This window comes from Tursiops truncatus, unplaced genomic scaffold, assembly GCF_011762595.2.
Source record: "Tursiops truncatus isolate mTurTru1 unplaced genomic scaffold, mTurTru1.mat.Y mat_scaffold_587_arrow_ctg1, whole genome shotgun sequence".
NCBI classification, from domain to species: Eukaryota; Metazoa; Chordata; class Mammalia; order Artiodactyla; family Delphinidae; genus Tursiops; species Tursiops truncatus.
In genome coordinates, this window is record NW_022983351.1 from 25936 (window position 1) to 42190 (window position 16255).

The 16255-nt window shown below is 64.3% G+C and overlaps 1 protein-coding gene across 1 annotated transcript; it reads right to left on the bottom strand.

Annotated features, from left to right (window-relative positions):
- Positions 1-932: 932 nt before the first annotated feature.
- Positions 933-15543, bottom strand: LOC101323346 (serine/threonine-protein phosphatase 2A regulatory subunit B'' subunit beta; the record flags this gene model as incomplete). The annotated part of the gene is made up of 11 exons (XM_073799842.1): positions 933-1354; positions 4597-4703; positions 4792-4910; positions 5553-5728; positions 6482-6571; positions 7106-7154; positions 11187-11343; positions 12493-12579; positions 14063-14137; positions 14856-14958; positions 15197-15543. Coding segments are annotated over 11 exons (1461 nt in total), but the record flags the coding sequence as incomplete, so codon positions are not given.
- Between the last annotated feature and the right edge of the window lie 712 nt (positions 15544-16255).

The following is a 16255-nucleotide window of genomic DNA, read 5'->3' on the forward strand; positions in this document are numbered from 1 at the left end:
GGCTATGCGGGGGCCGGCTCCTCTCACCGCCGGCCCTGCCGTAGGCGCGTCTTCTGTCCAGCGCCGCGGGCCCAGCTTCAGGGTAGACAGACTCATTCCCTGAGGTCTGCTCAGCGCCCAGACCTTAGACGACCTGTTCCTGGCCTGGGCAGGGGGCTCGTCGGCCACCTCCCCCTGGACACGCAGGCTGCGCCCTCCCTGTAAGTCTCAGGTTGGTGCCGACTCAGCCGGGCGGACCCGGGGGTGGCCCGAGCGGTGTGGAGGGTGGGTGTCGGGGCCTCCCCGTGGTGTCTGCAGGGAAGGCTCGCACCCCCTCACGCACAGTTCAGAAGTGACCGTGGGCGAGAGTGGCCATCGGGTAGTGTCAGCCCCACCACCGTGGCCAGAGGGTCAGGCTGTGGGAGCCCCGCGGCCCAGGGCCTGGGACCTGCGCCCCCGGCTCCTTGCCCTGAGGGCCTCCACACCCTGCGGTCTCCCCACAGTGACACCACCGTCTGTCCCCACGTCCCTCTGTGACCTGAGTTCGGAATCCCCGACCGCCGTGTCCGTTTTTGCCCCAAGGTGAGCCTGGGGCTGAAAATCTTTAAATTCTTTATTTGAAAATACAAACGTGATCTCATGAAACGTTTTTAAACTGCTCTGCACGGCAAATAAAACTCAACTTTACATATGCTGTACATTTACACAAAAACAATAAAAGATATGCTGATGTGGGCGCTCCCTCTGGGGGAGCAGCTGCGGCCGGGACAGTGGCCCCCGCGGGGGCGCCCACGGGATGGAGGCGCAGGGGCTCCTGGAATGTTCCTGACGACCACACCCCTCCCGGAAGTCAGCGCACATCCATGACCGCAGGCAGATCTTCTGGGGCGGCGCCTGGTTGCCGCTCAGCCAGACGACGCGAGCCTGCAAACACCTACACTTGGAAGCTGGACAGTGGGGCCAAGGTCACCCTGACCGCTGGGGACGCTGGGGTGCGTGCGTCCCCACCGCCAGGCTGGGCCTGGGGCTCTCGCACGCGCGTCAGCTCCTCCAGGGCGGGTGGGGACCCACCTCAGTGACCGTGGCCATCTCTGGCCAGCTTCTGTGCTGAATAAATAGGGTCTCTCCATACAAACGCACCTCACTTTCTGTAAAAGGGCCCCACAAGCACGCAGTTCTGCTCCTGAGGCAGAGGCCGCGTTCACGCCCCACGGGGGCCCCAGGTCACGAGGGCGGCAGGTCGTCACCCCCGTGCTCGTACTCATATAGCTCGACGGCGCCCAGGCCGGTTGGCACCTCGAAGAAGGGCCTCTGGGCCAGCGGAGACCGCAGCACGCTCAGCTTCTGGTCCACGGGGCTGAGCTCCGCCTCATACCTGCAGGGAGGGGCTTGGTGAGGATGCGGGCGGGCGCGCACCCCACCTGTGCTCCCCTACGGACAGAGGTGCTGCTGGCAGCCCCCCGACGCGTGAGCGCAGGACTGCCACGCCGACGACCTCCTTGCTGAGTCCTGCCCGCGGGGAAAGCAGGCACGTCCTCCACCCAAACTCCTCCAGAGGGTGGGTGGAGGCACCCTCACTGTTGCAGGAGGCCGTGACCCTGATTCCAGGATGGTTGCCAGGAGGCCAGCGTGACCCCGGTACCAAAGCAGGGCACAGTGTCACAAGAAAGTGCAAGTAATCTCTGCAGCACAGTCCAAGGACAAACGAGAAGGCCCACGAACCGTGACCAGGTTTGTCACGGGAAGGCAAGGCCGGCTCAACCACAAGAACCTCGCTGTATCTGTATCGGCAGACGACAGGCGAGGAGCCATCTGGCCAAGGCACCTGACAAAGGGCAGGATTCAGAGTCTCTGCGGACGGCGGTGAAGCGGGGTGTCCGCAGGCTGGGGAAGCACGTGGGAGGAAACATCCCACAGCAGCGTCACGCTTCCCGGGCAGCGGGGGACTCCACACCTGACGTGGATCAAGGCCAGGCCGTCTCCCTTCACAACTTTCCTTCAGCATCGTGCTGGGTGGTGGGGGAACCGCAACGAGGGGAATAAACCGTATTTCTCTACGTCACCAGTGAACTGCGGGGATGGAGACTTTAGCAGGACCTTTCCAACACCGAAAACGATGACGCACTCAAGTACAAATCTCACAAAATACGCGTAAGATCCATACACTGGAAATTACAAGACACTGGCAGGAGAAATCAGAGACCTAAATAAACGGAAAGAGTGCTCTGTGGATCAGGAAACTCGATGTCACTAAGGTGTCGCTGTACCCAGAGCGCTCGTTCCTTCCTCAGAGTCTCAGCTTAATATTGTGTAGAGACAAGCTTGTTCCTAAGCGTCCACATCAAAACAAAGGAACCAGAGCAGCCAACACCACGCTGAAGGATGCAGGGTCTCACCACGCAGAGGCCGGGTTACCTCGGAGCTGCAGGAAGCACAGCCGGGGGGTGGGGCGGCAAGAGGCCAGCCACACCGGTCACGGGACAGACGGTCCCGAGACCAGCTCACAGGTGGTCACCCGGTCACGGTGCCAAGTCTCACCATGTAGAGACCCAGCTCAGCCCGGTAAACGTTCCCCAGGCTCTTCCCGGACAGTCAGGCCGACTCTATATGATTCACACAGAAGCCAGAGCAACTGGAGTGACCCAGACGATTCTAGGCAAGACCAGAGTCGGAGGCCTCGCTACGTGAGTCCACTGCCCCCACCCCGAGTCCACGGCAGGCGAGACGGCGTTGCACTGCTGGCTGGACAGATGAGCGTCAGCAGAACCGAAGGAGCTCACAGACAGACCCCACAGACACGGTCAACTGATTCTCCACAGAGATGCTGACCTGGGGGTCTTGCGTTAAACTGGACATCCACGTGCATAAAGAAATAACCCGGACCAGACCCCATGCCCCGCAGGGGAGGTCACTCAGAGCAGACCACAGACCCAGCGTAAAGTGGAAAACGCTGAAACTTCCAGAAGGGTCCCTGTGGCTTTGGCAATCCTTTCTTACACGCGACACCAAAGCCCAGCCCGTAAAGACAAAGTGACAAATGGCGGTTCATCAAAGTTCACAGCGTCTCCTCCATGATACACAAGGTTAGGAGAAGGAAGAGATACACCACAAACCGCTGGGAAATACAAGTCCCCTCCCTCCGGAAGGACTTGTATCCAGAGGTAAAGGACCCCTGAGACTCGATCAGAAGGAAACACCCACGATGGGGAACAGACAGAAGACACAGCCATTCACCAGAAAAGGGCAACAAGGACACGAACAGCTAAAGCCAGGGTGCAATCCTGCTGCACACGTCCGAGTGGCTACAATTTAAAAAACAAGCCAACCGTAACCACGGCAGAGCCGGCGAGGCTGTGCAGCCGCAGGAACGCACGCCCAACGCTGGCGGGGACGCAAAGTGGCGCAGACACGTGGGAAGATGGGTGGGCGGCTCGTGGAGGTAAAGGTGCGTGTGTCTACCAGGTGACCCGGAACCCCCCGCCCAGGTTCTGAGCCAGGAGACGAGCGCTTACAGCCCCACAAATCCAGCTCGCACAGCTCGACACCAGGGCCGGCCACACGTGCCCAGGCCCGAAGCAACGGACACCAGCAAGCCAACGTCCGTCGCTGGTGAGGACGTGGCCAGGTGTGAAGGAGCCCAGCTCCTGACGCGCCCAGGGACCCGCAGGACTCTCGGAGGCCTCGTGCTGAGAGCAAAGGCGGGCATGCAGGGGTTGTGGGGTTCCACCTCTGTGACCTTCTGGAGAAGGACCACCTGGACCAAAGACAAGGCCTAAGGTGGGCGGGATCTGGGGTGACGGGCGTGCTCACCCTCCTGCCCACTCGGAACCCCCTCAGGATGGTTCCCTGGGCAGGCAGAGCTGCTGTCAGCAAACTGAAGCCCCCCCTCAGAGGCAGAGGGTGACCCTCAGGCCCTGGGCTCCACCGCCACCCCATGCCAACCCCGGCCCCGGTGCCGAGCAGCCCCGTCAGGGGAAGAGGCAGGTCGGGAGGCTCTGGGCGGGGGTCCGAGCCCGCCAGGGACCCAGGCATGAACACTGGACCCCAACACTCCTCTACCGCAAGGCTGCTTTCAAGCCTGAGGACCAAGGCCCTGGGGGAGACGCCCAGTCCCCAGCCCCGCTCCCCTCAGCTGTCCACACCCGTCAGCCACGGGGGAGGAGGCACATCGTCGGCAGACGTGCCCACTGAGCTACAGCCACGCTCCCCGACGGGAGACTCGACGAGGGGCTGCCGTGCCGGCTCCCCCGGCCGCCCCTCCGCAGGGGTGGGGTCTGCGCCCCTCCAGCCGCCTGTCGGTCCCACCCCCAGAGGGCGGAGGGAGCTCCGGAGACAGAACCCTGGGAGAGTCTGTGGGAGCCGGGGAAGGGACTACCTCAGCAGCAAGCCCTCCCGGGGTCAGGGCGGCGTGAGGCTGGGCGGTGGGGAGTGGGGCGGGGGTCTGAGGGCCCGGCCTCCGTGGGTCCCTGCCCTCCGGGGGGACAGTGGCACGTGGAGCGGGGCAGGCGTCTCTTGCCTGCGGCCTCAGGCCTCGGGCCGTGACATGGGGCGAGTGTCCCCGCGTCCCCCAGCAGGCCGTCCCCGCGTCCCGGGCCCCCATGCCCGCCGCACCCTTACCCGTCCTCCCAGGGCTCCCCCATGGCCTCCTCAGCCACCAGGATGTCGTACTCCTCAGCGGCGTACCTCTCCCAGTCAGACAGCTCGGGGCCCTCGCTCTCACTCTCCTGCGGGAAGCATGCGCGTCATGTCACACGGGGCGGGGGGGGACCCAGAGGTGCCCCCCTGCGCCCCCTCCACGCCCCCCCCACTCACCCTGAACAGGGAGATCTGCTCTCTCTGCTCGTGGTCCAGGTACTTCTCGATGTTGAAGAAGGTGTCGAAGAAGACACTGGCCAGCTTGCACCTCTTCAGGTCGTGAAGCGTGATCCTCCCTGCGGGCGAGGGCGGCACGTGAGCACACGTGGCTCCCACGCACGCCCAGGAGCCACGTCACCTCCGTGTGTGCGTGCGTGCGTAACGACACGCCTTCGGACACGGCACCCCCTGCCGTGAACCAGGCCACGGGTGTGGGCAGAAGCCCGGGGGGTGGAAGGGGTCGGGAGACAGGGCCCAACACAGCGAGGGCCGCCCGCCAGTCACCTGAGGGCGGGACCCAAGCTGCCCTGGACCCGCGGACACGGGGCAGGAACCCGCAGCCAGGGCAGGAAGGCCCAGGCCACCATGTCCCCCGGTGACGACACCTGAGACCAGGGTCCAGGACACGGATGCACGACACCGACTAAGGCGGGTGGGTTCGGGCAGACCCTCCCTTTGACCCTGGAAGGTGTCCTGAGCGCCCCCGGACAGACGCACCTGGTGGGCTCCCGGCTCCCACACCCACCAAACACAGCCCGGGGGCCCCAGCACAGGCCCTCTGAAGTGCCCACATCAGGGGTCCCGGGCTTGGTCTCCACGTGGGCCCTGAAGGAGCTCAGGCACAGGACCACGGGGCTGGGGACCACCTTCCCAACCCCCAAGGACCCACTCCCCCGGGGTGTCCCTGTGCCACTGGGGGACCCGCCCCCCGGCATCACCTTCGCTTTGGGGCTTCACCAGGTCCAGCATCTGGCACAGGCAGTCCTCAAAGGGCAGGGCCTCAATGGCCATGCTGTCCAGCCGGCGGCACTGCTCCTCATAGAAGTACTCCAGCTCGAACATGGACAGCACCCCGTCCCCATCCAGGTCCATGCAGCGGAACCAGTACTCAATGCTGTGACACCGGGCCACGGTCAGCATGGCCGCCCAGGACGGACCCCACCACCCGGGGACCCCTCCCCCAGTGCGAGCCCCGCCTGGGACAGGTGCCACCACCCGGGGACCCCTCCCCCAGTGTGAGCCCCGCCTGGGACAGACGCCACCCCCTGGGGACCCCTCCCCCAGTGTGAGCCCCGCCTGGGACAGACGCCACCACCCGGGGACCCCTCACCCAGTGTGAGCCCCGCCTGGGACAGACGCCACCCCCTGGGGACCCCTCCCCCAGTGTGAGCCCCGCCTGGGACAGACGCCACCCCCTGGGGACCCCTCCCCCAGTGTGAGCCCCGCCTGGGACAGACGCCACCACCCGGGGAGCCCTCCCCCGGTGTGAGCCCCGCCTGAGACAGGCGCAACCCCCTGGGGACCCCTTCCCCAGTGTGAGCCCCGCCTGGGACAGACGCCACCACCCGGGGACCCCTCCCCCAGTGCGAGCCCCGCCTGAGACAGGCGCAACCCCCTGGGGACCCCTTCCCCAGTGCGAGCCCCGCCTGGGACAGGTGCCACCACCCGGGGACCCCTCACCCAGTGCGAGCCCCGCCTGGGACAGACGCCACCCCCTGGGGACCCCTCCCCTAGTGCGAGCCCTGCCTGTGTCTGACCTTGCCCAGGTGGATCACAGAGCGGGGGCGCCCTCGCTCAGGGGTGACCAGTAGCCCCTGCTTCTAAGTGTTCTAGCAAGTGGAGCAGAGCACAGCTGCCAGACACTCACCTGGTCGGGGTTTTCTTGTCTTCCTCGGAGATCAAGAACCAGACAAAGTCAGCGTAGCTTATTTTTCCTTCTTTCTGCACTTTTTTCCCTCTGGATTCAGGGCCGAATCGAGAGACAAAGACTGCGTCAGGGAGAAGCAGCCTGAAGAGGGGTCCCCGCCCACCTCCCCCGGGGCATGGGGAACCCTGCGTCTGGCCCAGTCCTGTACCCTTGGTTCCTACTCGGGACAAGGCCTGAGAGAGACCATGTGACCCGGAGGAGGGTCCCTGGGGCCCAGCTCCGGCAGGAGCAGCGGCCACGGTCACAGCCTCAGGTGCAGAGGCCTGTGTCCCCCGACTCACGACCTCGTGGCAAAGGCGTGTATGTGTCCCAAGCTACGACCCCGTGTGACAATGGCGTGCCCCTTACATGTGACCTCATGTGGGTGGCATGTGTCCCTGACTCGTGACCTCGTGTGACAAAGGTGTGTACGCGTGTCCCTAACCCACGACCTCACGTGACGATGGCACGCACTCCCAGAGCCCGGCCACCTCACATCAGGAGCGAACGAGTCAGGCGCGGACGTGCGTGCGGAACGTCAGCCCAAACGCTGACGGGACCGGCTAGCTGAGCGGCGGGCCTCACCGCGTCACGGCTCCCGAGAAGATCCTCTCGATCATCTTGGTAGATATGGCTGCAAAAGAGGAAGCAGGCCGTGAGCCCTGCACGCTGCTCCCGGCCCCACGTCGCAGCCTCGCAGGCGGCTGGGCGGGCTCAGGTCTGAATGCCGAGACCCAAGCCCAGTCAGGCGGAACCCTCGGGACCCAATCTCCTGCTCCCGGCCTCCCTCGGGCGCTGCCCGGCACGTTCCAGTCCAGGACCTGAGCCCAGAGCAAAGCGAGTGAAGAGCTGGCCCAGGGGCCCCAAGACAGAGCGGGCGGTAAAGGCAGGACACACACGTCTGCCCTTGCAGAGGCTCTGCCTCCAAACACTCAGTCTGCTGTGATCAGCACACAAATGCATCCAACCCCCAGGCAACTAAGAGGATAAAAGAGTGAAAGACACCAAATTAGTGGGCTGGGGCGGCTTCAACAGCACACGTTATTTCTCCCCCAGTCCCGGACGCTGGAGTCTGAGATCCAAGGGTCAGCAGGGCTGGTCCCTCCCGAGGCCTCTCCCCTGGGCGTGTAGACGGCCGTCTCCTCCCTGGGTCCTCACAGGGTCGTCCCTCTGCGTGTGTCTTGACCTCCTTTTCTTATAAGGACACCAGTGCTATGGGATCAGGACCCACCCTAGTGACCTCATTGTACCTTCGTCCCCTCTTTAAAGACCCCATGTCCAAATCCAGTCACATCCTGAGGTACCGGGGGGTCAGGGCTTCATCGTGTTAATTTTGGGGACACTTTTCAGCCCATACCCGAGACCTATAACCACAAAAATGGAGAAATAAAGACAAAGTGTCTTTTCCCCCAAGTCATCCTGCCTCAATGAAAGTCACCTCTAATGGGAAATGACTGGATGGTGTCAGAGGCTGAACAGTGTTTCTCAGAAAGACATGTCCACGTCCTCACTCCTGGGCTGTGAACGGGACCTTATATGGAAACAGGGTCTCTGCAGATGTGATGCAGTGAAGGGTCTGAGATGAGGTCCTCCTGGATGAGGGTGGCCCTAAATCCAATGACAGGGTCCTTCTAAGACACAGAAGAGGAGAGACACAGACACAGAGGAGAAGCCCCGGGAAGATGGAGGAAGAGACGGGAGGGATGCGGCCACGAGCCCAGGGACGCCTGGAGCCCCCAGAAGCTGGAAGAGGCGGGAAGGACCCTCCCCTGGAGCCTCTGGAGGGAGCGCGGCCCTGGGACACCCTGACTTCAGACGTCTGGTCCCCAGGGCTGGGGGAGGACGGATTTTAAGCCCCTGATTTGCAGTCATCCGATACAGCCGCCTCAGGAAGCCCCTCCTGGATGACAGTCCTTCATAAATGCGTTGATTCTGGACCTCTGGCCTCAGAACTGGGAGGATAATTTCCTGTTCTTTGAGGGTCCGCCCCACCCCCCGCCTGCCACGACGAGAGCCCCAGGGAACTGGACAGCTGACTCAGACTCACTGCCACGACCGGCAATCTGAGAACAGAACCTGCTCGTCCGTGGGACACGGGAAAGGTCAGCTCTGCCCCTCTGCCCGTTCCTTCCCATGACGTAAGGAGGACCCCTGCCGCTTCTTGTGCAGGACCTGGTAGGTTAGGAAGCGGCAGAGGGAAGGGGAGGGACGCATCACGGCGCTCACGTCCACAGCTGGGGGGCTGTGCCCGAAGCCACCCAGTGTCCAGTGCTGGCCGCAAGACAACGGTCCCCACAGTCAGTCGTGTCTCGAGGCCACAACGCCACCAGCCTTTCCTGGTGACAAAGCCCTAACACCAGCCCCACGAGATGCCCTGACGTGAGACCTCGACGGGGTGGACACAGGGATGTGGGCACCAGGAGAGAGTCGTGGGGACGGGCGGGGACAGGTGACCCCCGATCTGGGGAACCACATGCCAGCCACCACGGGTCTGTGCCTGGAGCTATTCCCGAGATCACAGAGGCAGTTGGAGTTGAGACCAGGCGTCGAATTTAGGGACGGAGTTGAGAGAGACCCACGTCCGCTCAGGCGTCCACACGCCAGCGTTCACGGCACCCTCGCGAGGCCAGTCAGAGAGATACAGCAAGCAGACGGTGCGCCAGGGAGCTCACGTCAGGGGACCGTCTGGGTCCCGTCGACCAAAGACAAAACATATGCCCGGAGGATTCAGAAATCCGGTCGTGCATGTGGGTACGTGAAAAATACGTTATGTGAAAACGTGCAGTCTTAAGAAAACTGTTTCTAAAACTAAGAACCCGCGGCGCACTTAAATTCTGGTTCACTCTGCACCCTGAACATGTGATTTCTTGTCACGGGAGGCGGGAGAGGATCATTTTCTCTTAGCATTTACACTGGATCCCCCCGCTGCTCCTGAGCTGTGCGGAGGCCAGAGTTCCCCTTTTCAGGCCCCTCTGCGACGAGAACGCACGGAAGCTCAGACAAACCCAGAAGCCAGAAGTGAAATCTCTCAGGGAACCGTGTCTCTGCTCCACCACTCCCTCCCCTCAGGACGACTACCAGGGGGCCGCCGCTGTCCGACCCGCCGCGGCCCGAGAGGCCCCCGAGCCGGAATTTGGCCTTGGGACGGTGCCCCGAGCCGCCCACGCAGACAGGGCACCGTCCACTCCACGGACGGGCCGCTCGAGGCCCCGACACAGAGCAGGAAGCCGCGGGAGGAGGGAGGGAGGGGAACGCTGCCCCACCTGCAGAACAGGTGTTTGCTCAGCTACGGGAACAGGTGCTGGGAGCTCAGGGCGGCACCCAGACTGGCCCACACTGGGGCTCATCAGGAGACCTGGCGTGAAATGACGGGTGGGGTGGCCCCCAAATACCTGAGGACAAATGGAGGGGAGGTGGGGCGGGGAGAGCGGGGGGGATGGACGGATGCGGCCTGTGGCAGCCACTACCTCTGCTCAGGACGGGGCTCCACGCCCCCCAGAGAGCGCCTCCACCAACGGCAGGACCTGTGCGTCCCGGTCCCCGCAGGTCCCGTGCTGTGACCTGCGTATGCCCCAGTCCCCATGCGTCCCGTGCTGTGACCTGCGTACGCCCCGTTCCCCATGCGTCCCGTGCCGTGTCCCGTGCTGTGACCTGCGTACGCCCCGTCCCCCATGTGTCCCGTACTGTGTCCCGTGTCCTTCCCAGTCCCCATGTGTCCTGTGCCGTGTCCCGTGTCCTCCCCGGTCCCCACACGTCCTGTGCCGTGTCCCGTGTCTGTCCCGGTCCCCATGCGTCCTGTGCCGTGTCCGGTGTCTGTACCGGTCCACGTGTGTCCTGTCCCGTGTCCACCCCGGTGCCTGCGGGTCCTGTGCCGTGTCCCGTGCCCACCCTGTTCCCCATGAATCTTGGGCCGTGTCCCGTGTCTGTCCCGGTCCCCCCAGGTCCCGTGCTGTGACCTGCGTACACCCCATTCCCCATACGTCCCGTGCTGTGTCCCGTGTCTGCCCCGTTCCCCACATGTCCTGTGCCGTGTCCCGTGTCCGCCCCCGTCCCCATGTGTCCTGTGCCGTGTCCCGTGTCTGCCCCGTTCCCTAAGCGTCCTGTACTGTGTCCCGTGTCCACCCTGGTCCCCATGCGTCCTGTGCCGTGTCCCGTGTCTGCCCCGTTCCCCACGCGTCCTGTGCCGTGTCCCGTGTCTGCCCCATTCCCCACGCGTCCTGTGCCGTGTCCCGTGTCCGCCCCATTCCCCACGCGTCCTGTACTGTGTCCCGTGTCTGTCCCGTTCCCCACGCGTCCTGTGCCGTATCCCGTGTCCACCCTGGTCCCCATGCATCCTGTGCCGTGTCCCGTGTCCGTCCCCGTCCCCACGCGTCCTGTGCCGTGTCCCGTGTCTGCCCCGTTCCCCACGCGTCCTGTACTGTGTCCCATGTCCGCCCCGGTCCCCATGCGTCCTGTGCCGTGTCCCGTGTCCGCCCTGGTCCCCAGGGTCCTGTGCTGTGTCCCTGTCTCCCGTGTGTCCTGTAGGAGGAGACCAGAGGCAGGACAAGGTTCAGGCCTCCAGGGTCAGGGGAGGCAGCCACGCTGGCCTCCCTGGAGACGCAGGAGCCCGGCAGGGCAGCGCCCGCCCCAGTGCTGTGTCCCCGCCGCCCGCAGGCCGCGTCCTCACCGTGGTCATTGTGCCGGGCCAGGTCCTGCGCGTCAATGAGCAGGTCGTGGTCCGTGTCCAGCTCCCAGAACTTGCAGTAGATGACGTAGAAGTGCTCGTAGGAGAAGAACTCCGTCAGCTGGTTGATGTCCACCTCGTCTTCCAGGAGCGCCACGTTCTGCCAGGACACACCCAGAAAACCGCTGCCAGGAACCTCCGGCTGCAGCGTGGAGACGGGCCTCCCGCAGGAGGGACACCCCCCAGGAGTCTCACGTCATGAGGGCAGAGGGTCAGAGCTGGTGGAGACCTGCTTGAGGGCTGGGAGCCCAGCACCCAGGTCGGGGTGCGCCCGGTCAGGTCTGCGAGACTGCAGCACGGAGCAGCCCAAGCACGTACGCTCTCGTGGCCGGGGGCTCCTGATGCGAGCGGGTCAGCCCCGCGCTTGTTGACACACACACGTCCACAGAACCCGGGTGCACCGGGGCGGGGCCATGCCTCCGGGGTGGATGAGGGGAAAGGAAGGGTACAAGACGAACGGAAGAAGAAAAATGGTGGGCGGGCGGATAAATGAAAGGCAGGAAAATGAATGGATGATGGACGAGTCGGGGGATGAGCGATGGATGACAGGTGGGTGGGGTGATGATGACAGGTGGGCAGATGAATGGGGTGGCCGCTGAGAAGCTGGGTGCTGGAGGGAGGGATGGAGGGAGGATGGGAGGGGGGAGGAGGGGGGGTGGTGAGGGATGGAGGGTGGGAGGGTGGACAGATGGATGACCTAGGAGTTGGTGTAGCGACGGGTTACTGGTGGGGGCTGGAGGGATGAACGAGAGCGTGGGTAGACGAAGAAGTGGATGATGGGTGGGGGATGGATGCAGGCACAGGTGATAGGTTGCTGGAGGAATGGGTAACGGCCGGGTAGATGGACAAGAAGGTGGACGACGGGTGGGCGGACTGGCTGGGAGAAACAGGTGATGCGTCAGTCGATGGAGGGACCGGTGACAGGCTGGTGGGTGCAGGGAGAGACGACGGGTGGGCGGAGGGGTGGGTGGACCGACGGATGACGTGTACGTGGGTAAAGATGCACTGCTGGCGTGTGGGTCGAGAAATGGATGACGCCGGGGAAGGGAGGGAGGGAGGCGGGGTGAGGTAACGAGGACGGCTGGGTAGACGCGTGCGCTGACCACTGACAGGCTGGTGGAGGGATGGGGGATCGATGCGGGCCAGGTGCAGGGACGGGTGGATGGGTTGCGGTGGAACTTGGGGAGGACGGATGAGTGGGCGGGGGCATGCAGAAGGCCCTGTGTCCCCTCGGCCAGCCGCCACCCACCTGCAGGAACGTGCTCCTCCGGAGCTCTGCGCACGTGATCCTCCCAGACCAGGACCTGTTGACCGTGTAGAAGATCCTCTGTATGACCTGTAGGAGGAGGCCCGTCGGCTGAGCACCGGGACGTCGGGGGCTGGAGGCCCTGCACGTGACTGTGCAGCAACCCCACGTGTGGTGCTGCAGGAGCCCAGCCTGGGACCTAGCCTACGAGCTCCTGCCTGGCCTCACCAGGAGCTCCGCACCCTGGGCCGCAGGGCCCCATGTCGCCAGCAGAGGGCGACCGCCCCGCATGTCACCAGACGGAGGTGGGGGTGGGAAGCAGCCCCGCCTCCAGCTGCAGGGAGGACACAGGTGGCAGGAGAAGCGGACCTGCTGCCACATGTGGGGGGATGTCCGGGTGAGACGGCCGCACCTGAGCTGGGACAGCACAGGCACGCAGTTCCTGCGTGGCTAGGAGCCCTTATTACACTGCGGGTGGTTTGAGAGACTGCCCCGAATGCTTCCGCGGACTCTCAACTGACCACTGAATGAAAAACGTTAACTTAAAGCCAGAGAGTGGCCCCTGCCCCCTGCACAGTGAGGCCCACCTTGGCCACGGGGCTCAGCTCCGCTCCCAGGTGGGCATGTCCCCAACTGTGATACCCCTCACCTGTCCCAGGGCACCTGCTCACCTGTCCTCATCTGAGACGTCCCCTCGCCTGTCCCTGTCGTGGGCTGTCCCCTCACCTGCCCTCCCGGGGCATCCCTGCCAACCTGTCCTCGTCTGAGACATCCCCTTCCCCCGTCCCTGCTGGAGGCTGTCCCCCCCCCCCCCCCCGAACGTGCCCTGCCTTGTCCTGTCTGCGCAGGAAGGTCGGGGCATGGGAACGGAGCACCTGGCGCACAGCCCCGTTCACACGCAGCGCTCCCTGCTGCCGCTGGAATGAGGCACGGCTCCGGGCACTGCTCCTCGGTGACGGGCCCTCAGGGCGATGAGGAGCGGTGAGGGGGTGGAGGGAGGCCTGGGGAACCGCGGGCACGCGGACTGCCACGAGCGTGCGCTCCGCGCCGCGCGACAAGCGTGCCCCCGGCTGGCGTGCCACGGGGCTGACGCGCCGCCCACCTCCACCTAGAGCTGGAGGGCCATCCTCCCCGGGTGACCTCTGACCAGGGCGGGGGCGGGGGATGAGCCATGGGGTCCTCGTGTCCCCAGGCCAGGCTGGCATCCCACCTGCAGCGCTCAGAGCACCGTGCTCCAACTCGCTGGGCGGGCTCGCCTGGACCCGAGGAGACCCGGCCCTCAGGAGGAGGGGCCCAGGTGTCTTCTGAGGCCCCTCCTGCCCAGAGAGGGAGACCGCTGGGTCTCTGGACGTCCCCTCGCCTGCCCCGCCCTGTCCGACCCCGGGGCACGCGGCCAGGACAACCCAGGCTCTCGCTGAGCGCGCCCAGCTGGGGACCCAGGTGGGACACACAGCCCTCCCCGTGCCCGAGCCCCACGTCCGGGGCTGGGTGTCCGTTCCCTCACGGCGGGCCTGGAGCCCGGGCCTCAGGCGCCCACGGAAGCCACAGGGGCAGCGGACGTGCTCGTACTCACCGTGGTGATGTAGCGGGAGTGGAACTCTGATGCTTCCTTCAGGAATGCCAAGCCCGGGTGGGTGTTCACCACGTCCTGCACACAGGGGATGGGACACGGCCCTGGGATGTGCCGCCAGGCCCAGGGATAAGAACGCACGTGTCCACCAGCAACATCCAGGTTCACACATCCAGCCACAGAGCCGCTCACGCAGCATCACCCCAAACACACGGTTACAAGAAATCACATCAAATTAAAGGATCACACAGAATCATCTGGGCCACGAGCTAAGGAAGCAGACCACCTCTCGCGGCCGAGGGTAATAATCTGACACGTGTAAATGTATAAACGACCACCGTGGAAGTCCATCCCAGATTCTGAGAAAGAAAATTTGCGATATCCTCACTTAACAGAGCACTGCAGTCCCAGGAGCCCTTTAAGTCACTTCTATTCAAATGGTTTTGGTAACTTCGGTTCCTCCGTGTTCACGGGGAACACGCAGGTAACCGGGGACCACCTTCGATTCCCCTCTACGAGATGGAACATAGAGTGCTAAATAAAACCGTGTTTACATGAACGGGAACGGCGTTTGGAAACGAGCATTCTGCAAACCGCGACCGGCTTCTCATGGGCGGCCCGGCCCCGAGGGTGCTAACCCCTGTCCGGCTCCACGCTCCGCAGGCTCAGGTGTGGAGCTGTCCGCACCGCCCTGTCTCTCACGCGGGTTTGGAGGGCTGCGTGGAGCCAGCTTCGGGGAGCCCGCCCGCCTCCGGGGTGTAGACACGGGCGCGCCTGCGAGGAGGGGGCGACGCACCTGCAAGAAGGGGATGAAGTCCTCCTGCGCCAGGGAGCTGCCGCCGGGGCTCACGAGCAGGTGGACGAACTTGGCCGCGTCATCGTGACAGCTCTGGAGCATCCTGGGCGACAGAGGGCACCCCAGCTGCACCCCACGCGCGGCCACAGACCCCTCCCCAGACTCCGGGGTCGGGTGCTCCGTGAGGACGGGCACAGGCGGATGGGGCCCCGCAAGGGACACGACGGACGTGCCGGGCACCCCCGGACATCCGTCTCAGTCCCTTACTGTCCTGGCCGCAGGAGCGCCGGCCAGTGGAGGCAGAGGCAAGGCCGGACCACCACTCCCGCCCCGGGACTCACTTTCTCCACATGGCGACGAACTTGTGCACGGAGACGGAGCCCGTGCGCTCTCCACCGGCGCCGCAGAAGAGCGGCCCCTTCCAGTAGAGTGGGCAGCCGCAGGCCTGTGGGGGGAAGGGTGGAGGACGACACAGGGTTAGCGCGCCCTGGGCCCCCGGCTGCCCGAGCCCCCGAGGCGGCCGGGAGCGCACCGCGTGCACACAGCCCGACAGCGCAGCCCAGTGCCTGCGCCAGCCCCAGGGGCCTCCAGGGAAAGGGGCAGCCTCTCCCAGCCGACACTCCGGAGACGCTGACGGAAATGGCGCTCCCGAGCCTGGGGCACAGACCACCCGCCCCAACTGGAGGTGTCACGTCGGCAGCTGTACAGAGGCGACGAGCACGTCCCCAGCCCTGGATGTGCAGCACCTCCGATGACGCGTCGGGACGGCGTAAACGACAGAGAATGTCAGGAGACACTCGGGGTGCGACAAGGACGAGGCTGTGACCCGGGCACATGTCAGGGGTCGAGGCGACCGCAGGGCTGGCGTCCACAGCTGTCAGCGCAGGTGCTGACCGGGAAGCAGGCGGAAAACCCACGCTCTGAGCTTCCCTCCCGAAAACACAGAGGAAGAAGGGCGGAAACAACAAAGGCTGAGAGAAGAGAAAAAGAGAGCAGATACGCGACAGAGAAAGTCAACAAGGCCGAGTCAGCTCTTCGGAAAGCTTTTAAGCAAGTAATCACCCCTCAGCAACACTCCTGGAGAAGCAGAAAAAGGAAACGCGTGCTCCGCACATCAGCGGTCACTGCAGAGCCCACCAGCGCTTGACAGACAGGCAGTGGACACTCCCAACAACTGGAGGCCAGGAAACGTGACGACTGCAGGGCGGACTCCTTGACTAACGAACGTGTCTAACCAGAACTGACAACGGACATTCAGACAGTTCTACATTTCAAGAGGCCGAACCCATGGCTTAAAACCTTCCCACTGAGAAAATCCTGGGCCCAGCTTTAGGGAAGAAATCACGTGGATGGTACCCACACTCTTCCAGAGAATGGAAACAAGGGACGTCTCCCAACTC